Here is a 27,725-nt window from a genome sequence, read left to right on the forward strand (position 1 = left end):
GATTGGCTAGGAAAACTTTATTAGGCTACATGCATTTGGGGAGCTCACACATGCACACACACACAAACGCGCACACATAGCACACATAGCTAATACTGTTCAAGGCACTAGCCACCAAATACAGAGTGGCCCAAGAGTTTAGAAGAGACCCAGATTCTGCTCTGGGTCCTCTTCGCTCTATAGTCTCTTGCACTGCAGGCCAGAGCGCAGATAAGTGTCCTGGAGGCAGCACCTTTACACTTCCAGCCCAGGACCCTTGCTTAGTCCCAGTGCCTGCACCAGGTCTTCTCCAAGCCCACTCTTCAATGTCCTTCTCACTGCAAGGACCAAGCAGGATTAGAGGGGGCTGATGGAGTTAAGGTGGGCAGTGGGTGGGTGGGTGAGGAGTACTCACAAGACTTGCGGTTGCCACGGGAACGCTTGCGCTCCCGAGCAGCTAAGGCACGAGGACTGCTCTTGGTCACTGATTGTACCAGCAGGTCCATGATCTCATCTGAAGTGTCACTGGGTAAACTGGAGCCCTGGGGTTCTTCTGAGGGTGCCGTGGAGGGCCCCATGGCTGAGGGCATGACTGGGGAGCTGCTCTGGACCATGCCTGAGGGAGGCCAGATAGGGAGGTTAGGCTAAGGTGGCCCCAAATTCCACTGCCCCCAGGGGCCAGAGGTCCTACCTCTGCTGCGGCGGCCATGTGTGGTGTTCTCACGCTTGGTGGTCAGTAGACTCTTCATGCTGGCATGACTATCAGCATCACCTGGGCCTGGCCCACTGCCCACGGCCACCGGGACAGTTGGGTTGCTGGTGGCCTCCCCAGCCACACCTGAGAACTTCTCTGTCTGGAGAGGGGAGAGGGGTGAGCTGGGGTCAGGGAAGGAGACCATGGGAGGCAGTGAGGATGTGGAGGGACACCCACCTCGGTGATCATGCGTCCCCGGGTCTTGTTGCGCTCACGGTATGTGGCCCGCTTCTGCTGCTGCTGCAACACGCGCTCCCGGCAGGTGCGATACTCCAGTGCGAACTCCCGCAGTGTGTGGCAGAATCGCGTGACACGCACTTCCCGAGCCGCCTGTGCTGTATACCCCAGGTACAGCAGGAAGGCGTGGAACCTAGGCAGGTTGGGTAAGGAGGTGTGGTGAGGCCTGCTTGGGCTTGAGGGGTGGCGGTGGAAATCTTGCCTTTCTGGCCTGTGTCCCCACCTGTTGCAGATACGGCGGTGCACTACCCGCAGCATGGCGACTCGGCGGGCACACTGGGCCAGGAAGTGGGTGAGGCGGGCTCTCAGAGCTGGAGTCAGCTCATGTTTAGTCAAGCTCCGCAGACTCTCCTCAGCTGCCCAGCTGCGGTGCTCCAGCTGCCCCAGGTTCTCAGTCAGCTGCTCAAAGTCCACCTGAAAAGTAGGGGGTACACATGTCCCCCTGCCAGGAAGGCACCACCTGAGGCTGCCTCTGTACCAGGCTCACTAGCCTGGGCCCTAGGGACACAGCTGAGATCTGGCCTCTGCCCTCCCAAAGCTCACAGTCTAATGCAAGAGGAAGACAAATTCATTTGATGGGGGAACACCGAAAGTTTCTTAGGGGAAGTGGCGGCTAAACTGAGACCCAAAGACCGAGTGGTATAGCCAGGCCAAAAGAGAGGGTGTTCCTGGGCAGAGGACACACAGCTCACACGAACCCCTGTAGCTGAGTGAGCCCTGGCACAGCAGCCCAAATAGGGAGAAGCAGCCAGCCAGTAGAAGAAGCACTCTTTCACTGTCATTCTCTCACACAGTGGCTAGTCTTAGTCAAGCCTCTGGCTGGTGCTAACCTTGGCACAACGTGTCAGGGCAGGGATTTCAGAGTAGAAGTCAGAGGAATCAGGCTGGGTCTGGAGCACCAAGGAGCAAAGATGATGCAGCAGTGACTGCCGGCGCACTGTGTCCTTCACCTCTGACACCTTCTCCAGGTAGCTCAGTTCAAAGCCGCTGCTCTGAAAGGACCCCATCTGAGCCTGGGCCTGGCTGGCTCCAGGGCCATGGTCCCCAACCCTGGTGCTTTCACTCACCTGGGAACCGTTGAGGAAGTTACCCACAGCTAGCAGGGTGGCCAGGATACAGCGGAAGGTGACATTTTGCACCAGCTGTTCCATGCCCACTTTCAGGTCAAACAGCGGCTCTGCAATTTCCTGGTGTGGGAGATCAGGGACTCTCAGATTATACAGTCATCATACTCACCTGCCCCCATTTCCTGTCCCACCCCATAACCCAGGTACCCGTTCCATGCTGTCGTAGTCCAGCTTGAAGGCCCAGAGTTGTAGGCGGGCAGCCAGGCCCCCAATGGAGACAAGAGTCATCAGGAAATTCTCAGCTGGGCCCAGGGGTATGTCAGGATTGGCCAGCTGGGCCTCCTCGATCTTCTGCCGCTCCTCTTCCGTGGGCATCATGGTCAGTAGCTTCTGAGGATGCAGCCACCACCCCACAGAGTTTCCTCAGTGCTGGCCTGAGGCCTCAGGCGTTGGTCTTGACTCCTCCCTAGGTCATCTGGGGGATCCCCAGGGTCTGGGGACTGCTCTGCAGAAATGCCAAGCCCATGCCCACCACTGGAGGAACAGGAAATGCCCACTGACCAAAGGAGAGGGCCAGACCTCCCACCTCAATGCCATCCTTGCTGACAGCAAACTCATCAAAGTTGAGCAGGGCAGCCTTAATGACGTGCACAGGTGGCAGTGTGGTTAGGCCAATATTGATGGCGTTGCTGCGCTTGGGGTCCAGCACTGTGGTCATTGTCCGACGGCCCTCACCAGCTTTCTTTGAGGTTGGGAGAAGGGCAATGTAAGTTTGGTAGAGGGACTAGCTGGAGCAACAGTCTGAGGGCCCTCTAAATGGCCAAGTAGGGTCACTCCATGACTCGGGTTCTGGGACGTGTAAGGCCCCGGGACATGCTTAGATTATAGTTAGGGCTCTGCTGACCCTTGTTGAGAGACCTCAGACAAGTCCCTACACCTTTCTGTGCCTATTTCTCCAACTGGGAAATGAATGGCCAGTCCCAGCAATTCAGAGCTGAGCTCTGATTCCCTCCCTCTCCACTGAGTTTGCCTTGCAGAGATGGGGTTTACCTTGGAAGGCAGCACGTCCTTAGCACGAGACTCAAACAGGTGTTCCAGCCGGTCTGTGTCCACTGAGACAGGCTCCAGTGAGGCCCACAGGGTGGGAGAGGGCCCAAAGTGGCTCCTAGAGCCTCCATGGCCCCCAGCCAGCTTCAGCTCCCGCCAGAAGAGTTTTACTGTCTTCTTCTTGGTGGGGAGAGCTAGGCCATCAGGTGCTGAGGGAGGAAGAGGGGCAGCCAGGGGTGGAGGGGGTGGGAATGAGCCTTTCATGGGTGGGGGAGGTGGGGGTGGAGGAGGTGGACTGCCAGTGAGCAGAGGCAGTGGGGGTGGGACCCCTTTCCCAGCCTCCACAGACTCCATGTTCAGTATGTCCTGGTCTTCATCCTCCCCCAGATCTGAGAAGTCCAGGTCTCCAATGCAGAGCTTGGGTACACGGATAGGGATCTCCCAAGGCTCAGCCTTGGGGCTTGGTGGGGCCAGTGGTTCCTTGGGCTCTGGCTCAAGGCTCTGCTGGGCCCGGAGCAGAACTTTGGGGGCATGGCTTTGGGGTGTTCTGGGTGCAGGGGCTGGTTCTGGGGAGCCCCACAGTTCCTGGGTGTCTAGAAAAAGGGAAGCAGCTGTCAGCATCATGCCCTCTGGAGCAACAGAGCAACATGGGTGGATTCTGGCCACCCACCTACTCACCTAGGTGCCCATCAGTCTCATCGGGCTTGGCCCCAGCCAACGTTTCTGCCCGGCCCTGGGCCAGCGCAGCCTGTTTCTCTGTTTCTGCTGCTGCCACATTCTCCAGGAACCGGGCTCTGGGGGCAGGCACTAATTAGTGAGGATGTCAGACTCTTCAGCCCAGGTTGGTGCACATGCCTTGCTGGGCCCCTGGGCATTGCCCCCAATTGCAGGCACACACAAACACACAGGGAACAGTCCATGCGCTGAGCAGACCCAGGACCTGCCCCCAAAGGCCAGCCCCTGTTCAGTGCTCCACATATGGAGAGAGTCATTGCCAACCCAGCATTCCCAGGTCAATGTATGGGGAGAAGTTCTACTTAACATCTAACTTGTAACCTTGCCACTGTTCATGATCATTGTCCTGATTGTGGATAAAATCCCTTAGAGCAGAAGAAGGGGATAGCTGTCCCAGTGGGCATACCAGGGGACAACTGGGACAACTGTATGCCTCCCTTGGCTTGTCTGGCAGGTTCTGATAACTATATTCTGTGCCCAGAAAAGGGTCTGGTAAACACACATGTTTAAGAGTATCATGCTTCCCCAACTGAGCTAGCCAGGTGGCCAAAATAGGCACTCAGTTAATGTTAAAGTAATGTATGTGATCCATTGTCTCTTTTTTTAGCCCCTTCAGCCTCTGTTGGGTCTCAGTCCCTGCCATTCCCTCAGCCCTAGGTTGCTTCTCTACCCGCCACCCCACCACATAGCACGCTAGATCCCCTCCCTGCCCTGTTCTTGGGCTGAGGACATGGGAGAATGGGCTCCAGGTTGGGAATCTGCCTTCTCATCTCTGGATAAAGCTGTTAAGGTGTCACTGTTGAAGCATAGGGACCACTATGACCCCTGTGAACTGCTTCCTGGTGCTTAGTGATTGGGTAACCAGGGAGGCTTAAGTCTGGGAAAGGACAAGTTTGAGAGTCCCTAGCTCTGGCTGCATGAGGCACATGGAACCCCCGCTGGGAGAAGCAATGCTGAAGCCCTGAGCACATGGCAGGCCTGGCAGTCTGGCCTCTGTACTTACTCCTGCCTGGCCTGCCCAGTAGGGGACTGGGGGACAGGTGGGCTCTCAGAGGCCCTGGGTTGGGGGGACGAGAGGAAGAGATGGTAACTGTGGTGCCTGCCTCACCACAGAGCCCAGTTGTTCACACCCACACATAGCTGGGCAGTGCTATCGGGTTCCTTCCCAGCCCAGTCGGATGGGGAGTGGATGAGGGAGGCATGACATGAGGAAACCAGAAGTAGAGGGGAGACTGACATGAAGCAGGGCAGGGTGCAGTAAGAGACAAAGCCAGCAGAATAGGAGAGCTGGAGACAATGACAGAGAAACAAAGACAGAAGTGGGTAGGGAGAAAGATGACAAGTGTCAAAGACAGATGGAATGCCAGAAGGAGGTGAAGAGCAGCCACAGGAGAAGGAGGTCCAGTCAGAGCGGAACCCCGGCCCCCAGCAGTCACTTACCAAACAGGAGCAGTTTGGTGAAGTCTGAAAGAGAGAAAGCATGCATTTGGGCAGAGGAGGCAGAGGGCCCTTGAAGGGGCACAGAGCAAGGGACAGTTGGAGAGAGGGCTCCGGGGGTGGCTTCTGTCTCCCTACTTACTTGTAGATGCTCCTCTCGCAGGAGCTGTCAGCTGAGGTCCCCACGGACATGGTCGGAAAGAGGTTCACAGAGGTATGGAGGCCAGATGAAGGTTCCACGGAGCTGGAGGCGGGGCCAGTTGGTGGGGCGGGGCCACTGGAGGAGGTGGAGACCATCCGTAGGGCAGGGCCCCGGAGGCTGGAGGTGGAGCCTGCCGGCGAGGCAGGGCCTGCGGAGCTGGAGGCGGGGTCTGTCAGCAGGCAGCGTTGGTCCTGGCCAACCCACTCCTCCCCAGCTGTTACGAAGAGCTCTTACCCAGGTTCCATGGGGCGCCCAGGGCAGCCCCCACCTTCTAGAGATCTGCGGCTCCTTTTGCCTTCCTCTGAAGATGGCTTTCGGCGCTCCCGCCGCCCACCAGCAGCAGCTTCCTCGATGTCTCCATCCTCCAACCGCAGGGTGTTCTAGTGGATATGGGTCCAGATGTGTGCAGCTGAGGCCCACGTAGGTGGGGTGGGGCTCTGGGGAACTGCCTTCCTCCTCCCATCTCTGCCAGTCGTGCCCTGGTTGCCCAGCCCACCTCGTAGAGCACAAGCTGTGTGCGCAGGTCGACATCAGTGCCCGCGGTGCTCAAGTGGCGTTGGACCAGAGCCTCCATACCCTGCTGCTCTAGTGCATCGGTCACGTCGTAGAAGGAGTCCTGGTCGGGGAGTGCTGCCAGAGTCTAGACGGCGGGCATAGGAAGGTAAGGCAAAGGCTGATGGGGAGCAGAAGTCAGGAGCCTAAAAGTCCTAGTACTGGCACCTGTTACCTGCCTTGGCTGCCCCAAACACACAAACCTTGTTGATGAGGGTGACTGTGTACACCAACAACTCAGGGTCAGTGCCATTCTTCTCCTCCAGGATGGACACCAGATTGGCCCATGGGAGAGAGCCTGCCATACAGAAAGGAACAGTCATGGGGCAGGTAGGAGAGAGGGCTCTGAGAGGTGGGGGAGGAAGGGACAGTGTCTGACCGTTGGCGCTGGCCACAGAGTTGACAGCTTGGATGAACAGTGGCGCATTGTTTTCAGAGTATTCCACAAACACCAACAGAAGCTTCAGGGCCGTCTTCACCACCAAGCGGGACTGGGGAGAGAGGTCACCTATTAGCAGAGCTTGGGCCAGACCTGTGCCAGCTTCTGGTGGGGAGGGGGAAGGACTTCTGGGGCTGGCCCCAGAAAGGAGAATCTAGGCAGAAAGATCCTGGCTTCAGGCCGGGAGCCAGACTAGGAGTTGAAGTGCTTTCTAGGCTTACGGGAGCCTCAAATTCCCTCTATTCCAGTCTACTCTGCAGAAGAGGAAACTGAGGCCCAGAGAGGGGCAGTGGGAAAAGGGCGCATGGCTGCACAGGGCCACTTACCAGGCTGGCACACAGTGTGTACAGCCACTGCACAGTCTCACTGTGGGCCACCACCCCCAGCATCCCATCCACAAAAAGCATCAGCTGGCCTAGTGCTGGGGACACAGGGATAAGAAGAGGTCAGTAAAGGGTCACTGAAGGCAGGGGTCATTGGGAAGGGATGAGGCTAACCTCGGAGGATGTAGCTCTGGTAGTTGTGGTCCACAGCAGCACCCACACGGATTAGGCAGCTGAGACCCTCTGAGTGCACAAACTCAGGCACCAGGTCCTTGTCCTCCTAGGGCCAGCATGGGGGAGTTGATGGGAGCTCAGGCTGGATGTCCACCCCCAGCCCACCTTGGCCTTACCTGGAAGATCTGCTTCAGTGAGAAGAGGGATCTACGGAGCTCAGGGCCACTGGAGCCATATAACTTTTCTGCAAGGGGAAGGTGGGCATGCAAACCTCAGCAGACCATAGACGTTCTCTTCTACTGGGACACAGCTACAACCCCCATACCAAAGAATATTCTAATACCCTCAAACCCCACACCTCCTCATTCCCTGACTCTGGGTAACCCCATCACAGTCTAGCTGCGGCCTCAGCCCTGGCTCTGGAAGGAGAGGTCAGGATAGGAAGAGGGAGGGGTCACACATCCTGTTTCCCATGTGCCCTGTCCACTGACCAGCACAGTGGCCTGCAAGAAACTGAGCCATCTGGGCTGGAGAGGGGTGCTGCTGGACACTGATGCCTTTTCACACTCACCCAAGATGGCATTGACTCTCACGGAGAGCTGGGTCCGCAGAATCAGTGTAGGCTTCCGCCCTTTGCTGGAATCAAGCAGCCTAGTCAGCAGCTCCCAGCCCATCCCTAAAGGTCCCTACCCCCACACCAAGGCAGCTAAAGACCTCTCCACAAGCCAACCCTGGCACAGCTCCTTCCTCCCCAGCTGCTCCTGCAAGCCTAAGGGTTGGGCAGACATGAGAGTCTATGCATACGCAGATATCTCAGGTATGCGGGAGAGCACCCCTACTCCCATCCCAGGCAGTAGGTAACATTGGCCAAGCCTTGGGATTCCTCAGAACAGCCATGGCCCAGGCTAGAGATCAGGTATCTTGGCTGCTGACACCTGAGCTAGCGCCAGTGGGGACAAGGTGGGGGCCAGCCTTGCCTTCCTGGTCCCATCAGCTCTGACCTGATCTCTTCATAGAAGCCCTCCAGCATCTCCCGCTGTTCTTCCAGGGACAGCTCTGGGTCCAGGTAGTATCCAGAGGGAGATACTTGCAGGGCACAGTCCTCTAGCTGGGGACAAAGGGAATAACTGTCAGGGCTGGGAAGAAGGTGGCAGGGGTATGTATGGCGTCCCCATGACCTCCTACCTCCCACTTGGTTCTGACAGAGAGTCATACCAAAAGGGTCTGCATGGCAGTCATGCATTCCTTCAGCAGTCATTTCTCATGTGTCTACTATGTGCGAAGCCCATCTGCTTAGTTGCCAGGCTTGCTTGCCTTTATTGTATGTGCTATGTCATTTTTAGGCTAACACCTAACCATTCTGTAGGTTTCAGACTAGATAATGCTTTTTGGGAAAGCCTTCTTGGACTCCTCTAATGCTAAGTAACCCACTCCACTCTGCATGCACCCCCCTCTGAGGGGGTACACACAACATTCCAATATCCTAGACACTAGTCTCCTTCCCCACTAACCATGTGTTCTCTGGGTTCAGGTACCATGTCTGGCTTGCCCCATGCTATATCTGCAGAGCCTAGTACAGCATTAGACACACAGTAAATGATCACTGAATGTTTCTTAAGCTAATGGACAAGAGTAATGAAAGGGAATGGAGAGAAGATAGGAGGAAGTGCCTACCTTCGAGGAAGTTCACAGCCCTGTGGGTGATAAGCTGCAGCCACAAAGCATTCAAGCCCAGGGAGAAAGTGTTAAGAATGCTGAGAGGTGCAAGCACAGCTAGAGTGGGCAGGGATCTCCCTGAATTAAGACAGTGAGGAGCAGGGGCTAATCCATAGGCTTCCAGTCCCTTCGGGTTTCAGGGTCTTTGCCCTGCTCCCAAGTGGGATACATGATTCTACCCTGACCTCAGCGGCCTCTAAGGAGCCTAGTAAAAACCAGAGTTTAGGGCCTGACTCAGGCCACAGTGGGTCCCTGAAACCTGCATTGTAACAAGAAGACACATGGCTCCATCCATGTGTCTGCTTCCTGTATTTCACTTCCCCAGCTCCCAGCTGGACTCCCGTCTACTACCATGACACTTGGTCCCTTAAGAAGTGCCTGTAAAAAAGCCTAGTGAGGTGACTCTGGAGAGTATGAGGATTTTGCCTCTTCCAGACACTTCCCCCATAGCCCAGTGACAGAATGCAGAGCTCAGTAAAGTCCCCTTGACCTGAGTGTCCCTGCTCCTTGAGATGCCATGGCCCAGGAAGAGCCCACCTCTGGAGAGGCAGGGTGTCTTCTGGTCTCCATCTCACTGGGAAAGTCAACCCCAACATTTGTCCTGCTGTTCTGTCAGCCCTGCCTTGCTCTGGACTCAGCCCAAGGACTTCCAGCTGCCCTTGGTGCCCTGGACGGAAAGGAAGTCCAGCTGCTGCCCCTACCCCTGCCTCTGCTTAGCACCCCTGCTCATGCCTGAGAGCCTGGCCCTGCTCCTTCCTGAAAATTCAGTCTGTGAGGCCCTTGGGTGAACCCTCCCCGCCTCCACCCCACGCCTGGGACATGGGACATAGGACAAACACTCCAGCCTGTTCTCTATCCCACTTCCTGCCTGGCTGCCTGCCCTCTCCTGAGCGCCCTGGGCGGGCCTGGCCTCTCCTCTCTCCCTGGGAGCAGAGTCATCTTCTCCAAGGCCTACTGGGAACAGGCCTGAGATGGGGCAGCAAGACCCTGGGGCTGGGGCACTTTCTCCAGGGCCAGCTCAACTGAAGGCAGCTCACACTCCTTCTGATCCCTCTTCCAGCACTGTGACACAGCAGCCTGCCTATCCACCCCACCCCCATCCAGGCACAGCTGCATCTTCTTGGACTACTGGGGGATTCTGGGACTCTAGAGACATATCTACCCTGGAGCCACAAAGCCCCTCAGGGATCCCTCAAATCACACACATAGAATAGCTGGTTCATTCAAACATTCACAAACCAGGCTGGTTTTAGGTGCTGAGGACATAGCAGGGAATAAGACATTGCCTCTGCCTTCCCTGCCTTCCAGCCCAGTGGGGGAGGCAGGCAGGCTTGACTCAGAAAAGGCCACAAATGTAGGAACACAACTGCCACAGGAGCTAAGAAAGGAAACAGGCAGAGTACTGTAAAGGTAAACACTAGAGAGGTGATCAGATTACACCTGGTAACTGCTTCCACACCCAGGTCAGGTATATATATGCTCACTAGCCATGTAGAGACCTAAAAAGCATACCCACAGAAAACTCACGTTGAGCACACTCTCCTCCCCTCCTACATGCATGCTTGCGTGCTCTAATCTTAAGAGAACAGAGAATAGCTCTCTCCTTCCAGGATACCTGGGATGCCTGCATCCATTTGGGACAGGGTCCTGAAAACAAAATGTTCCTGAGACTAGGGCTAATCTTCTCAGATAAACAGATTTAACCCCTTTCCCTCTGTTCCGTTAGCAATGGCTTCCCTAGCCATTTCACTTGTTTATCTTGCCAGGGCCCCATTTCTGGGAAGGCAATCCAGAGGTAACAGCCAGCCTAAAGCCTCCAGGATGGTGTCCCCCACCCCCACTGACTATCCGGGTGGAGATGGTGGGCTAGGGTCAGGCAAGCAGCAGAAAGCTGAGACTTCCTGCTGGCTGGGTGGTACTTGTTTCCTCACACTCCTAGTCCCTTCCAGGGGTCACCCTTCTGAAAGCCAAACCTCTGGGCCTTGTTTCTCACACCCTGGGGTTGGGCCAGGCTAGAGTAAGTCCAAACCCTGGTCCTTGCTGATGGTGGTGCTTAGGGTCAGCACGGGGTCAGTGTGCGCCCACGTCCATGACTCCCTCCTGGCTCTTGTCCTCTGCACTTCTCTGGTGTCAAGTCCCTCCCTCATTCTTCCCAAACTCAACCCCTCACTTCAGCCTCCAGCCCACTTTTCTCTCGATTATCTGGGCTCAGGGTTTTCTGGCAGCCCAAACTAACTCCTTACATATGGTTTTAGAGGCAGGGCCAAGGTCAGGGAACCATGGTATCTACTCCCCCAAATTTTTCTAACAGTGTAATCAGGTGAGAATAAACATGCCAGGGGCAGGGTACAGAAAGATGGAGAAGAGCAAAATTATATGCCAAAGGACTCTGGTTTTAGGAAATAATTTGTTCACTGTCTTTTTCTCCTTTCCTATAAAAATAAGACTGTGTGTTCTGATGAACCTTCCTGTTATCTTGGGTATCCAGCTAGACCATGACTTCCTGGATGAGATGACGGGAATGGGGATTGAGGAGGGAAACCCACATTTGTTATGCCTCCTCTGTGTCACACATAGGGCTCCCTAGATCACTGGATTCTCCTGATAATCCTTTTACAGGTGAGGAAACCAAGACTCAGAAATTCAATGAATGTGCCTTAGGCGGATTGGATTCCATCCAATCAGGAATGGGACCAGAGCTAACTGACCTAGATCTTGGGACCTTTGGAAGTGCTCCAGGGAATCCTGGAGGAGAGGTGAAATGAAGGCTGGGGCCTGTAGGGTTGCCAAGGGCTGGAGTCCGCCCCCTCAGTTTTCTGGACTCTGCAAATACCCCAAAATGGTCCTCCCAGTTCCAGCAAGGGAATATGAATGAACATACTCATCATATACACTGGGGTAACAGTGTCTACTTCTGTCAGGCTGTAGCCCAGGCTCCCTAGCCCAGAATGACCAGCAAGCTGGACATGCCAGCCGCAGGGAATACTGGGAGGAGGCCATGACACATGCCCACATTTCAATCTTCCACAGTCTCCCATCCATACCAGGGGGTCTCAGTTCATCACCAGAGCACCCCATCATATGCTTAAGAATCCTCTAGGACCCCTCCAGTTGATTCCTGTCCCAGCAGGTCAGGTTCACACTTTAGCCCCCTTGCTACAACTGCTCCTGAGGGGTAAACTGAGGCTGGAGTAGAGAGGGGAGAAGATCAGGGAACATTCCGGGACAGTGCCACCCTTGTCCTATTTTAATCTTTAGCCACAGCTGGGGAACAAAGTTACTGGTAATGGACAGATTTCTAGGACTATTTTTGCCTAGGAGGAGAGGGCTCCTCTGGTCCCATCATCAGGGTCAGAGTAGCACCCATGTCCCTCTGCCCAGAACCCAAGGAGAAATCAGTGCTATCCCAGATGTGGCAGGGCCTTGTGGGTGTTAGGGAGGGGCTCCTGAGGCACTCTGCAGAGGGCAAAGGGCAGCAGGGAGGGCGGGACTGGGCAGCTGTGACTAAAGAAATGATATGCAAGGCCAGAGGACCAGGTTCTCCCCTGGGGCAGGGGTAGGTCTCTGGGTTGGGAGAGGCTCTCGCACAGAGGGAAGACAGATACTCCTGAGTTCACCTGGGGACACCAGGCATAGCCCAAGGCACTGCAGGACCCTACCCCCAACCCCCAAAGGTGGGGAGATGAGTCAGAGGCTGTGGCTGGGAGCTTCCTCCTAGACTGGGAGGAAATGAGCAAGGCCTTCTCAGAGCTGAAAACTGAACTGTTTAAAAAGGAAGCCACCACGGGAACTCTAGAGGCTAGGCCTAGCCCAATGGAGTATGTGGGGTGGAGCCCCAGAGAGAAAGTAGGCTGGGCCTCTGTACATTCCCAGGGAGGGGGCAGAAGCTATAGGAATGGGGTCAGTATTCAGAGTAGGAAGGCAATTCCTTGGCTGTGTTGTTCCCCTGCTGGACAACGGCACAGAAGATGAAGCAGTGAGTAGAGTGAATATTCTGCTCTACAGCCTGGGATGGGGACATCTGGATTTGTGGGCGACCTCACCCCTCTAGAGAGCTATTGAGGCAGGCCTGAGTCATGTCTCTGCCTCTGGGGCACCCACTTATAGAACTAGGGGAGGAACCAGTTGTTGACATTTCCTGCAAGGAGGGGCCCTGCTCCCCCTCAGCTCTCATGTCCCTTCCCCTACCCTGTTCTCAGCCCTTGTTCCTCCAGCCTTCTATTCTGGGGCTGTGGTCACAGTTTATATTTGGGATGAGCACATCACAGAGCATCTGACCATTCTTAAGCAGAGCTGCCAGCTCCAGGGAGTCCTGGCTCCAGGCATCGTGGTAACGCAACATACCCAACCTCTATATTCTGTCTATGAGGGATAATAGCAGTTCTCAGGTACACCAGGTGGGACATCCTGAAAGTGGGGAGACCAGGAAGGACTGAGTTGGGAGGATTTAATACATTCTCTATCTGAACTCAGTAGTGTCCTCAGCTAGGGAGCAGGGAACAGAGAGGAGAGCACCTGGTGGGATAGGGAGATGAGTGTCTAAATGAGGAGGAAAGGTAAGGGGTGGCTCTGAGCTACTTTCCTATGATAAACTCCCAAACCTGCCCCTAACTGGGAAGAGAGGTGTCAGGGCTAAGTCCTGTCCTGGAGTGGAGGGTGGGAGGAATACTATGTTCTCTGTAGTGCTCCAGACTTGCTTCAGCACCAGGACTTCAGGAGGCTAGAGACAAGAGCCTGGCCTCAGTTCAGCAAACCTCTCTCTCCCTAGTGGCAATTCTGAATGGAAGGTGGCCTTGGGCTGGGCGCTTCTTCCAGGCCCACTTCAGTCTGCCCCTTTGAACAGGACAGGACAAGGGGAGGCTGCATCAAAACTCTAGTGGGCAGTGTGCTGCAACCTTCAAGCCGTGGCCTTGAAGTCCGGGTTCTGCCCAGACACGTGCCACTCCCCTAGCCAATAGTCTTACCACTTCTCCAGTGCTGGGAGGCGGGGCTCGCCGGCAGCGCGAGGAATGCAGGCTGGGGGCCGGACGCCCAGGGCACATTCCAGGGGAGACCCCAGGCCCGGGGGGCAAGTTTGCGCAACTCGGCGCCCAGCTCAGGCCCACCTCTTTCCTCTTCACCACTCAGTACGGACTGGCTGACGGGGAACCCCCGGAGGTGGTAGTGCGCCACCCAGAGTACTGGCCTGGAAACCCAGCCCGCCGGAAAAGGCTGCCTGCAGGGGGCTGAACACCGCGAGCAGGATGGGAGGTAGGGCTGGCTGTCTGGAAAAGGGCCTCTCCCGGCACTGTGCTCAAGTCGGCTCCGGGGCGCAGGCAAACTAGGGCAGGCCGGCGGTTTAAAATTAGCCCAGCCCGCCCCCTCCCTTCCAGCCGCGGGCCCGCGGCAGCGAGAGTACAGGATGGTGGGGGCGGTGACTCAAAGGGCTTTTCCACCAGTGCAGCCTCCCGCGCTCCGCGTGTCCCAGGTCGGGCAGCTCTCGGAGACTCCCCTCACCCGGTAAAGTCTCTTCTCCGTCGGCATTCCCAACTCCGCCCCCACCCTCCTTCAGGGGCAACACTATCCAACAGGACCCAGTCCAGTGTCCAGACATGACTAGAAACTTTTGCCAACTCTGGATGCCCTCCTGGTTCCATCACTCCATGTGGTCCCGCCCCCACTTTACCTGAAGCAGGTGGAAGCTGGCCCCTCCCCAGCTACGCCTCCTGGGCCCGCTACCATCCAAACATCTACCGTCACCCTATCTAGAGCAGTTACCCAGGCAGGCAGGCAACCAGTGGACCCCGGACACCTCGCTAAGTGGGCCTCAGAGGGGCACCCAGGGTGGTGCAGACCATAAGCTCCCATCTGTCTTCTTAAGCTTCCCCTCAACTTGAGAGGCGTCTCTCGCAAGCGGGACGGCGAGGACCTTGGGTCCCCAGCCCAAGACTTACTTCTCCGGAGGAGCGCTCCCACTCCAGCTTCTCCCCGAGGGGCACCTCCCAAAGGCTTTCATGGCGTCCATCCCGAACCTTCGATCGCCCCCACCCTTTCTCCGGCCCCGCTCACCTTGAGCGGCGCCCCCAGCAGGCGGTGCAGTGCAGGTATCTGCGTGCCCAGGGGAAGCACCCCGTCCAGGCTGCAGGTGGGGGCCCGGCGCGGCTCCGGAAAGTTGGCACATGCGAAGGGGTCGGTGTCCTCCAGGTACTGCACCCGCACGGTCACCACTGATACCGGCTCCCCGTACCCCCGGTTTTCCCCGCCCGCCATGGTTCTACTGCTGGCTCACGCCGCACGCCTCGCGCCTCGGGCAGATCCTGGCCCAGCCACTGTTCCTACTCAACTAGCTCTGTAGTCTGGGCCGGACCGGACGCCGCTAAAGATGGGCGGAGCCAGGCGAAGGCGGGGCCGAGGCAGGGGTGGAGCCCAGAGTAGTCCCCTAAGGCGCGTGGGGGCGCCGGAGGCGGGGCTAGCTACCAGCCACTCAGAGGGTGCGATAGAGATCCCGTTAGTTCCCTGGCTGGGCGGGCGGGAAAACCCAGCTCGCGCCCGGCCTTCCAGAGCGCTCAGGGGGCGGGGAGGCTTTCTTTGGGCTTGGGGACCAGGAGGCTGCACTCTCTTTGATCAATTGTTGGGGCAGGTAGGACGGAAATTTCGTCAGATGGTGACCGGCCAGATCTTCCTCAGTTTGGGGACTAGGTAGTCCTAATTCCTTTTTGAGGGATGAAGTGGATGGGATTCCCTCATCTGGGGAAAGAAGGGAGATGGGTCCCTTTGAGGCAAGAAGCGAAAATAGATTCCACTCAGTTTGAAGGAAAAGGTGGGATCATTTCCCTTTAGTTGAAAAGGAGGGAAGGGTGCCCCCTCAGTTCTGGGGAAAGGTTGAGATAACTCAGTTTGAGAGGAGTAGAGCATGTTTCCCTCAGTTTTGAGGAATAAGTGGGATGGGTTGCCTCCCAGCTTGAGTGTAAAGTGGAGATGTTCTACCACAGTTTGGGGCAAGATAAGCCGAATGTCCCTCAGATTTGTGAAAAGAAGGTTAGGGGAATCCCTCCTACTTTGAAGGGAATTGATAGGCTGGGTTTTCTATAGTTTAGGGAAAGAAGAGAACGTTCTTTTCAGTTTCATGGAAAAGGTGAGAAGAGTTCTCTGTACTTAGAGGGAAAGGGAGGCCCGGTGCCCCTTGGTTTGGGAAATGAAGAGGAGCAGTCTCCTTCTCAGCCTGGAATGAGCTGGGCCCAGTCTGTGCCTTGGTGTTTCTGGGGACTTTGAGGACAGAGTTGTCCATCACGGCTTTCTGGGAGCGCCCAGTGCGCGTGCGCAGCTGTGGTCTAGGCTGGGGCCCTAAGGGGGTCCTAAGCTCGCGAGGACGCCAGCGCACTGCCCCCTGTGGTCTGCACGGGTTGGCGCCGGGGCCTGTGGCGTGGGTAGCACGGGCCGGCTGCTCACTGCGAGGCGGCATTTGCGGTGGACGAAACGCGCCCCTCCTTCCTGGGCCCCGCCTCCGACAGACCCCTACCCTTCCGAGAGCCTGCTGCCTCCTCCGGCTGGTTGGACGCGGCGGTGTCCCTGGACGGCTGTGGCTTCTCACAGCTCTGAAACAGGGTCGGGGGAGATTTGGGGAAGGTATTGGGGAGCGGACTCCAAAGAATAGGTTACGGGACTTGGGGGAGGGCTGCATTCGGGAATTTCCAGATCTGAGACTGTTTTAGTAGGGAGGAGCGGGGGTCCAGAGTACCGACGACTCGGGCAGGGTCTCGGAGTCCGGACCTGGCTTGGGGGTATAGGAGCCGCGATTGGGGGGAGCGGGCCCCACGTGCCTGTGACGCGGGGGCGGCTGGTAGGCGCGGCGGCGACACGGGGTTGGCGGCGGGGAGGGCGGCTAGGCAGGCGACAGGATGCTGCGCGCCGCACTACCGCTGCTTGGGCTGCCCCTGGCGGGGGCGGTAGCCACCGAAAAGCCCACCCAGGAACCGGAGTCGCCGGGCGAGTCTCCTCCAGGCTTGACGCTCTTCCGCTGGCAGTGGCACGAAGTGGAAGCACCCTACCTGGTAGCCCTGTGGATCCTGGTGGCCAGTCTCGCCAAAATCGGTGAGTGCGTGTGTGCGAGCGCCAGGTCGGAGGTTGGCAGCGTACCCGCCCCCAACCCCTAAAACCCAGATCTGGGCCGGTGTCTTACACAGTGCCCGGACTTAGGTTCCGATTGCAAAAATCCGGGCTCTCACACAATTCCTGAGCTGCCTCTTGAGGATCTCTCCTCCCGTTCTCCGCGTGGGAGATGTGAGGATTTGCCTTCTCTCGGGGCTACCCCAGCTCTCTCCAGCCCCATCCCTACTCTCTGACCTCTCGGCTCCCCCCTTTCCCTTGGAGTAAACCCTTCCTTAGGTCTAGCCTCTTCTCCACCAATCCCTAGCCTCCCAGTAACGTCTGTCGGAGGCAAGGACGCGCCGGGACATTGAGGGGCTGGTGTTCTCCAACAAGCCCAGGGATCCTGGTCTTGAGGAAGCAGTCATCCCTGGAGACCACGTCCAAGTGTCCACCCTCTTGGGATAATAAACTACAATTATTCCTCTAGTCCCCCCGCCCTGCTCCCCTAAAGATGCTCCCTTCTTGCGCCTAGCTGTGAAATACCCTCCACCCCAGCTCAGGTCTACATTCTTCCCACTTCAGGTTATAAGAAACTTCCATTTATTGGGTCCTCACCATGTGCTGCCTGCACTAGATGCTTTCATACATCAGATCTCCTTCAGTCTGCACAACGCTGAAGGTTGTGCTGCAGACTCCTTTCCTTGAATAGGCTGCTTTTCCTTGGCTCTACCCCTTTCTTTCCACTTTTGAGCAGCCAGTGGCCCCTTCTCCCAGCCCAGCAGACACCCTCCTCCCTCTCCCCTTTGGGCAGGTTCTGCTGTGGGGGTGACTAATTATAGCTGAGTGTTGCTACTCACTCCCTATCTATCCTGGCACAGCCTGTACTCCAATCTACCAATACAATCTTCCTGTAGGAATCACATAGCCTAGAATTTGCTCCCCTCCTCCCCCAGGGACACAGCTGGGGGAAGGAAAGGGAGCTGGGCAAGAACAGAAGAACTCTCCGCTCTGCTGTAGGAACCTATTAATAATAGAAAATGGGGCTTGAAATGCCATCAGGGAGCCTAATTCTGCCAGAGAATGGTTTTTTTGATGGGTTTTAGATTGCAGTGCGGGGGTTGATGCATGCTCTGGAGTTGAAGATGGAATAGAGTCTCTGAGGGAGAGGAAATGGGGACCAAAGATAGGGATGTGTGTGGAGAGATCCATGATTGAACTTACTTTAGAGGCTGGCAGCAATGAGAGTAAGGTGGGAGTAGCCTCAATTTAGAAGCCAAGAATTGGGTCTGCTGAGAAGTCTGTGAGTTGTAGGCAAGTTCCTGTCTTATCTAGGGGTTATAACAATGATTGTAGTTTCCCCCATAAATCATAGTGCTTTTCCTAGCTTGGATGAAGAGGTAGCAGAAGAGAGCTTCTTCCTCATCAGGCCCCCCCACCCCCACAAATCCTTGGAAAGGAGGGGAGAGATAGGTAGAATGTTCAGGGATACCTCCCCCTGGCTTCATTGCTAGGAGATGTTTCCCTCCTTTTATTCAACAAGTATTTATGTAGACCCCATTATGTGCTAGATACTGCCCTAGGCCCTTCTGTACAATTTTCAAAGGGCACTGTCTTGGTGTTGGGTCTCACACAGGGTAACAAGGAAGCCTTCCCCTCTACCCAGCACTCCAGGGATTGCATGATCTCAGGACTCAAAAGAAAGTCAAAATAGTTTATTTTAGGGGGCAAAGACAGGAGTGGCAATCGTGCTAAAAACCCATTTCATACCTCCTCTTCTTTTCCTAGGGACAAATCTGATATTTTTCTCCCCAAAGTTATTTTTAACATGTAACATTGAGAACCCATTATGTGTCTGATATCCTGCTAAGCACATTCATACTCCATCATTTTATCTTCACCCTGTGTGATGGGTATTTTTTCCATATTACAGGAGAAATTGAAGGTTAGGTAAATTAAATAATTTGTCTGTGATCACACAATTAGGAAGTGACAGAGCCAGAACTGGAGATCTTCAGACTGCTAAACCTGATGCTTTTTAAATGATCGAGTTCTTAGCGAGACTATATAATGAAAAGTACATTGGGCTAGGAGGTCTACAGTGCTCCTAAGAGGTATAATATGTGTTGTGGTCTAGTTAGGGAGGCAAGGCATAATAATATAATGATAGATACCACTTACTGAGTGCTTACTGTATAGCACTGGGCTAAATACTTTTGGATAGATTATTTTATTTAAACCTCACAATGATCCTATGCAATCATTACTGTCTTTATTTCCATTTTGCTGATGAGAACAAAGTCAGAGGGGTTAAGTTTTTGCTCTGAGGTCACAGAACTAGTAAATAAATATAGCAGCTAGGCTTTGAACCTAGGCAGCCTGACTCCAGAAGCCCTGATTTTTACAACTATGTTTTACAGAAAAATATACCAAGTATCATTTGGTAAGGTTCAAATAATAGCTATAGATAAGGGAGATCAGAGAAAGGTGAGGTTCCCTGAAGAGAATAGAGAGGAAGGGACACTTCTGGAAATGGAAAAAGCAAGCAAAGGCCTTGGTTTTTGGTTACCCTGACAAGAGCACCAATATACAGACAACTTTGGAGAGTCTGTAGCCCTGGAGGCTGTAGGTTCTAGCAGTCCTGCATTTCTTTTCTTCTTTGGTCCCAGGGTCGGGGGTCCTGACCTTGGCTACCCTTCTAAGACTGGGAAGTTATAGGCCAAAGTGTGTGTGTGTGTCCATGTGTGTCCCATAAGCTGATACCTTCTGCCCTCTTTCCTCTTCTTGCGTTGTAGTGTTTCACTTGTCTCGGAAGGTGACGTCTCTGGTCCCTGAGAGCTGCCTGCTGATTTTGCTGGGACTCGTTCTGGGGGGCATTGTCTTGGCTGTGGCCAAAAAAGCTGAGTACCAACTAGAGCCAGGCACCTTCTTCCTCTTCTTGCTGCCTCCTATCGTGCTGGACTCAGGTTATTTCATGCCTAGTCGATTGTTCTTTGACAACTTGGGTGCCATCCTCACCTATGCCGTGGTGGGCACACTCTGGAATGCCTTCACAACTGGCGCTGCCCTCTGGGGCCTGCAGCAGGCTGGACTTGTGGGTGAGTGACCCTGAAACCTGGGTTGGCAGAAAGAGGCTTTGCCGGACTCATTACCCAACTCCCTTCTCCTCCAGCTCTCGAGTTCCCAGGTCAGTGAGAGCCATGCTCTGAAAGTTCTGATTTGGGTCCCTACCACCTGGTGTGCAAGGCACTACTCCAGATGGGTCTTCAGCCTACATTTAGGTCTCTGCCAGTTGAGTCTGGGCTCCTGCAGCATGGCAGCTGATCAGGGCCTCGCTCCCCACTGTGTGTTGGCTGCCAAGGCCTGTGTTACTACTCTGCTGCCTCCTACCCTGTTATCACACTGCCACTTGCCAGCCCTTCTGCCCTAACATGCAACTTACCATTCCCATGAGGATCTACTGTCCTGGCTCTGCCCAAGCCACATTAGGGTGGTTTTCTGTTTTTATTGTTTTTAAAAATATATGTTATACATCCACAGAATGGAAGACAGTACACTGGGTGTTCCCTCTACTGATCCCATTGCTCTTCATAGCAACCCTGTTAGGGTATAATTTGTCCCATTTAATTTAACTGATGAAGAAATAGAGGCCCATCTGCTCATTTGATGTCAGGTCCTAGGTTAGCAGGATGCTCCATTTTACTGAGGCTCTTTGCCTTTAGGCTGCCCTGTCCTGCTCCCTTCTTCCCTATTTCCTGCCCCCTAAAACCATTCAGCCTTGAATGTTAATCATTCAAACTCTTTCAAGGTACAAGAGGAGGTTTGCAGTTTCCACCTGGAGACTCCAACCTGGTTTTCCTAATGGGTTGGTGAAATCATTGGGGCAGGAAAGGAAAGGAGTACATCAGACCACAATGATAACAATATCCTACAGAATCCTAATAATAGGTAATATCTGTTGAGCACTAACTATGTGTTAGGCACTGGCCAAATAAAGACATTTTTGAGGTAGATACTCTTATTATTCCCAACACATACATGAAGAAACGGGCTCACAGAGATTTACGACATGTTCAAGTCCTCCCTGTGATGGGTGTTCTTCGTACTATATTCAGCCCTCATAGGTTCTCAGCCCCTCCCACTCCTGCTAAGAATTGTGTCACATCCCTTCAGCTGAGAACTACAGGTTTGGGAGAGAACTACAGGTGTGTGTTCTCCCTAATACAGCCAGTCAGCCTCTGATATTCACCTCCTAGTGGTGGTTGTTACTGTTGATGTTCCTGTAGTTTCTATGGCCAGTGCCTCCTGAGCTTATAGGTTACATAGAGCTTTCTTAGCCATCTCTTGGGTTGATATTTGCAGCAATTTTATGAGGTAGGCAGATGGGGATGCATGATTTAAGAGAAGTCATGTGACAATGACAGTACCAACACCACAAATCTGGTAAGTAGTAAAGCCAGGCCTTAGACTCAAGCCCTTGACCTTTAGGTTGACGCCCTCTTCACTATCCCAAGTCCTTTCTGGGCATCCTTGTTTTAACAGTGTAAGTGGAGCTGGGCTTGTCCCCCGATATGCTGTAGAAGGCCCAATACCTGACCAATTACTGTCCCCATCTATCTCTCTGAAGCCCCTAGAGTGCAGGCTGCCTTGCTGGACTTCCTGCTGTTTGGGAGCCTCATCTCAGCAGTGGACCCCGTGGCTGTGCTGGCCGTCTTTGAGGAGGTGCACGTCAACGAGACTCTCTTCATCATTGTCTTTGGCGAGTCCCTGCTCAATGATGCGGTCACTGTGGTGAGAGTGCTCAGCTGGCTGCCGTTCCCTGACCCCAGGCTGCCGTTCTTTGACTAGTTGGGTGTGTGAGCAGGCTCAGACCCTTTCCCTAGGGCCCTGAGGAAGAAATATGGTCTCAGCTTTCACCCTCTCCCAGCAGTCCCAGGTGCTGCCTTTCCCCTCACTCCTGACTCTCCTCTTACTTAGGTGCTGTACAAGGTCTGCAATTCCTTTGTGGAGATGGGCTCTGCCAAGGTGCGGGCCACTGACTACCTGAAAGGAGTCGGTCAGTATTTCCCCCCTCTCAGCTGGCTTTGGGGGTCTGCCTTCCCTGGGTTGCTGAATCCCCCACCCCACCCCTGCTGCATCAGGACAGAGGAGGCTGCACAGGTTCCTCATTCCCTTCCCTCCCCTAAGGAGAAATGGGGCCCTGAGAACCTGAGAAGAAGGGGCTTTCCTGGCACCCTTGGCTCTGGGATCCTGACCCCCAGGGAGTGTGGTGGACATCATCCTCCACTCCCTGCCAGGCAGCAGTCTTGTCAGCCCGGGTCATGCTGACAACCCACTCCTCCCCCAGCCTCCCTGTTTGTGGTCAGTCTGGGCGGGGCAGCTGTGGGCTTAGTCTTTGCCTTCCTCCTGGCCCTGACCACACGCTTCACCAAGCGGGTCCGCATCATCGAGCCGCTGCTGGTCTTCCTCCTCGCCTACGCAGCCTACCTCACTGCTGAAATGGCCTCGCTCTCCGCCATTCTTGCGTGAGTCCTGGGGGCTTGCAGGCAGGCACCTGGGAGGGGGCACTGGAGATGTTTGCCCCTAACATGGATAGAAGCAGGACCCTGAAGAGACAATAGGTTTCCCTGAGCCCCTGTGGCTGTGGGAGCTTCAAACTCCCCTGAGAAGATAGTGAAACTTCAGGAAATGTTCCAGGATCTGCCTCTTCAACTGTCCTGGGCACCCCAGAACCCAATCTTCCTCTGCCTGAGTGTCCTCTGGCATGTGGGCTGAGCTGGAAGTGGACTTGAAGGCCTGGTGCCACTGGCTTGGGTGGCCAAAGCACTTCAGAAAATACGCTAGTCAGAGCATGTTTCCCCTACTTTTCCCTCCAGGAGGTACCAAGTAGGGAGCGCGGAGGTTTGGACTCCTATCCCAGGACCACCACCAGCTATCATTGGACAGTCCCCATGCCTCTCTGGGCTTCAGCACTGATTGTCTGACATCCTGTGACGGGCAATACCCTCTCCTGCAGCGTGCTCAAACCCCAGAGAGTGTGCCTCATGCGACTCCTCCTCGCTCACCCTCTCTCTTCATTCCTCTCCTAGGGTAACTATGTGTGGTCTAGGCTGTAAGAAGTATGTGGAGGCCAACATCTCCCATAAGTCACGCACAGCTGTCAAATACACAATGAAGACTCTAGCCAGCTGTGCTGAGACCATCATATTCATGCTGCTTGGGATCTCAGCTGTGGACTCTTCTAAATGGGCCTGGGACTCTGGGCTGGTGCTGGGCACCCTCTTCTTCATCCTGTTCTTCCGAGCCCTCGGTATTGCTGGCACTCTCTGCTTTCCCATTCTCCCTCCTACCCCCACCCCAGCTCATCCCCCATCTGAGTCCACATTCTTGTCAATTTCTAAGCCTCCCTTTGTTGCTCACCCCTCCTGGGCCCCTGTCAGACCTTAGCCCAGATTCTTGGTGCCCTTCACTCCCAGTGCCTTGCTCCCACTGGCCTCCCTCCTGCTGTAGGCGTAGTCTTGCAGACGTGGGTGCTGAATCAGTTCCGGCTGGTCCCTCTGGACAAGATTGACCAGGTGGTGATGTCCTATGGGGGCCTCCGGGGGGCTGTGGCCTTCGCTCTCGTCATCCTCCTGGACAGGACCAAGGTCCCTGCCAAGGACTACTTTGTGGCCACCACTATTGTGGTGGTCTTCTTCACAGTCATTGTGCAGGTGTGAGAGCCCATGAGGCTGGGTAGGGAGAGGGTCTATCAGGTGTGGGGGAGGCTTTGGGACAGGGGCATCTTTTCCTGTTGGTGGATACAGGGGCCTGACTTCCCAGACCTCGTGTGCAGCGGCATGGGGGTACAGAAGTTGAGGCCTAATTACGGGGAGAGAAAGGCATCAGGGAACTGGATAGGGCAGGGCTCACTTACTACCTGTCTATAGGGCTTGACCATCAAGCCACTGGTTAAGTGGCTGAAGGTGAAGAGGAGTGAGCATCATAAACCCACCCTGAACCAGGAGCTGCATGAGCACGTGGGTACCAGAACCCCATCCCTCCACCTGTGCCTCTCTCCCTTCCCCTATTTTGAGCAGAGTCCTGATCCAGTCCCCCTACCCACCCCCCTTCTAGACTTTTGACCACATTCTGGCTGCAGTGGAGGACGTTGTGGGGCACCATGGCTATCACTACTGGAGGGACAGGTGAGGGAGCTCCCCCATGGCTCCTTCGCTCCCCTGAGGCTCCTTCAGCAGCAGCAGCCTCACCAGCCAGGGCAACATGAGGGATGTGCCACACTTCTGAGAAGGGACACAGTGAGGCTCAGGCTGGGTAACGTCTGCCTGAAACCCTTCAGTAGCATCCCAGGACTTTCAGAATAAGACAAGGCTCTCCAGTAAGGCCTGTCCAGCCCTGCATGGTCTGCTACCTGCCAGACTCCAGTCTCATCATCTCTGCTCTGTCTTTGACTATGTGCCTGATAATTACATGGACCCTGATTTAGAACCTCAGGACCCACCATGTTCCCCCCACCCCCGACCCCAGCCTCTAGGCACTGGGATCTTTGTACATGTTCTCTCTACTAGAACATTCCTTTGCCTTCCTCTCACCAACTTAACCTCTGTTCATCCTTCAGGTTTCACCAAAGGCATCAAGTCCTCAGGGAGGCCTTCCCTGGCCTCTCTGACCAAGACAAATCCCTATCACACTCTATAATTATCTTTTGTAGTTCTTGTCATGGTTGCAATTTTAGTTATTTGTAATAACTTCAATTAATGTCAGGCTTTCCTATAACATTATAAATCTTACAAGGGCAGGGGCTAGCTTCAAGATTCTCCCTGGCTGATCTTTATACCAAGAAGGCCAGGCCAGTGCTGGCAGTGCCCTTGCCTTATCTAGGAAGGGCCAGCCGGCCAGACCTTGGGGATGGCACTCAGGGCTGGGCCTGGCATCCTCTGTAGGTGGGAACAATTTGATAAGAAGTACCTGAGTCAGCTGCTGATGCGGCGGTCAGCCTACCGCATCCGGGACCAGATCTGGGATGTGTACTATAGACTCAACATCCGGGATGCCATCAGCTTCGTGGACCAGGTGGGCCAGCAGCCAGCAGTGGGTGGGCAGGTGGCCAGCAGAGCAGGCCCGGAAGGGGAGACAAGCAGGCAGACCCTGAGTAGGGAATAGCCTTGTGAAGTGGCTGCTGCAGGAACCAGCCTGGCCTGATGCTGACATTTAGAGTCTGATAGACAATAGAGAAAGTAGGAAACAGCTGGACTCCGAAGTCAGCAGCTGTAGTTCAATTCTTACCACTTACAGGCTTGTGACCTTAGGTAAGTCACATCCTCTCTGAGTGTTACTTAACTGTAAGAAAGTGGGAATAAGAGTACCTATGTCACAGTTTTGTGGGTTCAATATGTAAAATGCCTAGCATAGTACTTGGAACATCAAAAGAAGAGAGTAAGTGTTAACTATTGTTACTCTTTTTATTACCCTCTGACTGTCTGGGCCACCCTCCATCTGATTGCCACCTGATCTTGGTGTTGGCCCTGGCAGGGAGGCCATGTGTTGTCCTCCACAGGGCTCACTCTGCCCTCTATGCCCAACCGCAATTCTGTGGCAGAGACTTCTGTCACCAACCTGCTGTAAGTCCTTGAGCCCCCTTCCCCTTCCTCAAGCTCCTCTCTATTGGGCCCTCTCTCTGAATCCCTTCTGGGGAAGATTTGTGAGCATCTTTGCTTCTGCCCGTCCTCTGCCTGTGCCTCCTGGCCCCTCCCCAGCACACATGTTCCCTGCCTCCTGCAGGAGGGAGAGTGGCAGTGGAGCGTGTCTGGACCTGCAGGTGATTGACACAGTACGCAGTGGCCGGGACCGTGAGGATGCCGTGATGCACCATCTGCTCTGTGGAGGCCTCTACAAGCCACGCCGCAGGGTGAGAGCAGGAGGGACATAAGAGTTCCAAGGGGTGTGGGGTCGGTCTGGGGAGGCCATGGTTGCCGGCTCAAGAGGTAGTTGGTACCAGCTTGTAGAGAGCTATAGATGCCCGTTTGAAAAGTGTGGGCTTCATTTCAGTTTTGTTTCTTGAGAAAGGGTTGGCCTGATACAAACACTGTGTAAAGATGTCTTTGGTAGCAGAGTGCAGATCAAATTGGAGGGGGTGAGTTGAGAAGAAGCTGCGAGAGCCTGTTGGGAAGCTGGAGTGAAACACTGGATTTGAGCTGGGTGGTGGGAAGGGAGAGCAGCATAGATAGGCCTGGTGGCTGGCCCTGAAGGAGAGAGGAGGAGATAGAGTCCATGGGGCTTGATGGGGTCACAGACAGAAGCAGGAGCACTGAGGAAGCCTGTGGGACCAGCTTAGCACGAGGAAGGCAGACATCTGTTTTAAGTAATGTTAGTCCAATGCAGGTCATGAAGCTTTGGTACTGGAAAGGCTCAGATCATGAAGAAGGGAATCTGTTGCAGCCCCACAAGGGGGCAGCAAGCCATTACCTGTTACCATTCTTGGCATTTTTAATAGTCAAGGCTGTTTCCACTTTGAGATTGAACTGGCTTCCTTTAGTTTGCTCCCATTGGTCCTGACCTGACTCTACAGCTCTGTTGAATAAGTCTTCAAAGGGTTCAAGACAGCTTTCTTCCACACAGGCCTTCTTGCCCTCAGGACAGCATCTCCTCTCCCTGTGTGTCTTCTCTGGTCCTGAGAAACAGGCTAGAATGGGAAGGTGTTGCAATAGCTGTGGCTGGCCAGAGCAGGCATAGGGGCTCTCTCACCTTTCCAGTTCTAGAACTTGCCATTCTCTTCCTGCAGCCCAGAATCCCTCCAGCTTTGGTTCACCACATTGTCCCTTACAGTCAGGCAAACTCCCATGTCTTCCTCAGTTAATAACTGTTAGGCCCTGTCTCATTCAACCTGTGGCTATTTTAGTTTTGTTTACTTTTTTCTTAAGGAAAATTTCACTCATTCGGAAAACTAGAAAGAATAACTCATTTATCCACCACCCAGCTCCAATAATTATCAATGCGTGGTTAATCTTGTTATATTCTGTACCCTCCCTACCCCTCACACTCTATCCACACTTTATTATCTTAAAGCAAACTCCAGACAGCATAGCAAATCATCTCAATGTTTCAGTATGTATCTCTATGTGGGAAGAACTCCTAATATACATACATACATACATACATATATATATGTATATATGGTTATATAAATAACCATAGTACTATTATCACTTACAACAAATAACAATAATTCTCACATCAAATACCAAGTTAGTGTTTGTATATATCTTTTTTCAGATGGTTTAAATCAGGATCCAAATAAAGTCCACCCTTTGCTTTGGTAAATACATCTCTTTATTTAAAAAAACTATAATAGTCCCTTCTCCCTTCTTTTTCCCCCTTGTTATTTATTTATTGAGGAAACTGGATACTTTATCTCAGAGAATTTTCCATTTTATAGAGTTTGCTGATTGTATTCCAGTGGTGGTATTTAACATGTTCCTCTATCCCCTGTATTTCTGGTAGTGAAATCTAGAGGTCAGACTCAGGAACATTCAGTAGGTATGCTTTACATTTCTTAGTGTATCGCATCAGGATGTACATAATGATTGGTTGTCTATGGATGCATGTATGTAAGGTTGGCCAGTGGGTTCAGTCCAACCAGTTCTTGTGTAATCAATTTAAAAAAAAACTGCAGTAAGATTGTGCTTATCCCTGTTAAATGTCATCTTATTTGATTTAGCCCATCATTCCATCGTTTGGATCCCATGTCTGCCACCAAATATCTGCTAAGATTCACATCATATGAAAATTTGCTAAGCCTGTTCACTTTGTATTCATCCAAATCAACATACAAATGTTGAACAGGCTAGAGCTGAGGACAGAGCCCTGTGGCATGCTACTAAAGACTTTTCTCCAGACTGACATGGATCAAGCATTTTTGGGTATGGTTACTCAAACAGTTCTGAATCCACTTAGTTATAGTATAACACAATCCATTATTCCTCATGTTCTTCATGGAAAT

The 27,725-nt window shown here is 53.9% G+C and overlaps 2 protein-coding genes across 17 annotated transcripts in view; one reads left to right on the plus strand and one right to left on the minus strand.

Annotated features, from left to right (window-relative positions):
• On the minus strand, window positions 1-14,911 carry FHOD1 (formin homology 2 domain containing 1). Of its 3 annotated transcripts, none has more exons than XM_037025386.2 (24): window positions 14,711-14,911; window positions 7,948-8,054; window positions 7,518-7,582; window positions 7,123-7,190; window positions 6,947-7,052; window positions 6,776-6,870; window positions 6,390-6,501; window positions 6,214-6,308; window positions 5,955-6,098; window positions 5,693-5,838; window positions 5,399-5,614; window positions 5,260-5,283; window positions 4,823-4,876; window positions 3,763-3,878; window positions 3,088-3,677; window positions 2,624-2,779; window positions 2,245-2,427; window positions 2,038-2,157; window positions 1,801-1,962; window positions 1,194-1,384; window positions 911-1,103; window positions 671-833; window positions 395-595; window positions 1-317 (listed from the first exon to the last, which is right to left on the minus strand). In XM_037025386.2, exons 1-24 carry the CDS (start codon window positions 14,909-14,911, stop codon window positions 235-237), a joined length of 3,591 nt encoding a protein of 1,196 aa, XP_036881281.2. In that variant the 3' UTR covers window positions 1-234. The 3 variants fall into 3 exon arrangements, with proteins under 3 accessions (XP_036881281.2, XP_073081480.1, XP_017504728.3); XM_073225379.1 differs by lacking the exon at window positions 14,711-14,911 and adding an exon at window positions 13,627-13,786; XM_017649239.3 differs by lacking the exons at window positions 4,823-4,876; window positions 5,260-5,283.
• The window catches only part of SLC9A5 (solute carrier family 9 member A5), a 20,608-nt gene continuing 7,677 nt past the window's right edge, over window positions 14,795-27,725 (plus strand). For 7 of the 14 annotated variants that reach the window (XR_001851476.3, XR_001851477.3, XR_012126498.1 and 4 more), the window contains exons 1-12: window positions 14,795-16,732; window positions 19,522-19,824; window positions 21,354-21,517; window positions 21,704-21,782; window positions 22,074-22,251; window positions 22,816-23,036; window positions 23,237-23,439; window positions 23,656-23,745; window positions 23,843-23,913; window positions 24,670-24,799; window positions 25,259-25,347; window positions 25,508-25,634. Coding sequence is in view for 8 of the 14 variants with exons in the window: in XM_017649241.3 (XP_017504730.3) it covers window positions 16,540-16,732; window positions 19,522-19,824; window positions 21,354-21,517; window positions 21,704-21,782; window positions 22,074-22,251; window positions 22,816-23,036; window positions 23,237-23,439; window positions 23,656-23,745; window positions 23,843-23,913; window positions 24,670-24,799; window positions 25,259-25,347; window positions 25,508-25,634 (1,848 nt within the window). In the remaining 6 variants the exon portion in view is untranslated. The other 7 variants (XR_001851478.3, XM_073225388.1, XM_073225387.1 and 4 more) reach the window with 7 other exon arrangements.

The sequence above is a fragment of the Manis javanica genome, chromosome 17 (assembly GCF_040802235.1).
Source record: "Manis javanica isolate MJ-LG chromosome 17, MJ_LKY, whole genome shotgun sequence".
Lineage (NCBI taxonomy): Eukaryota > Metazoa > Chordata > Mammalia > Pholidota > Manidae > Manis > Manis javanica.

Bases quoted from the DNA above. Each gene is read 5' to 3' on its own strand.
- FHOD1 (XM_037025386.2), bottom strand. From the start codon at position 14,911: ATGGCGGGCGGGGAAAACCGGGGGTACGGGGAGCCGGTATCAGTGGTG. The intron at 6,502-6,775 runs GTAAGTGGCCCT...CTCTCTCCCCAG, and splicing joins ACACACTGTGTGCCAGCCTG to TCCCGCTTGGTGGTGAAGAC. The intron at 318-394 runs GTGAGTACTCCT...TGGTCCTTGCAG, and splicing joins CCGTGGCAACCGCAAGTCTT to TGAGAAGGACATTGAAGAGT.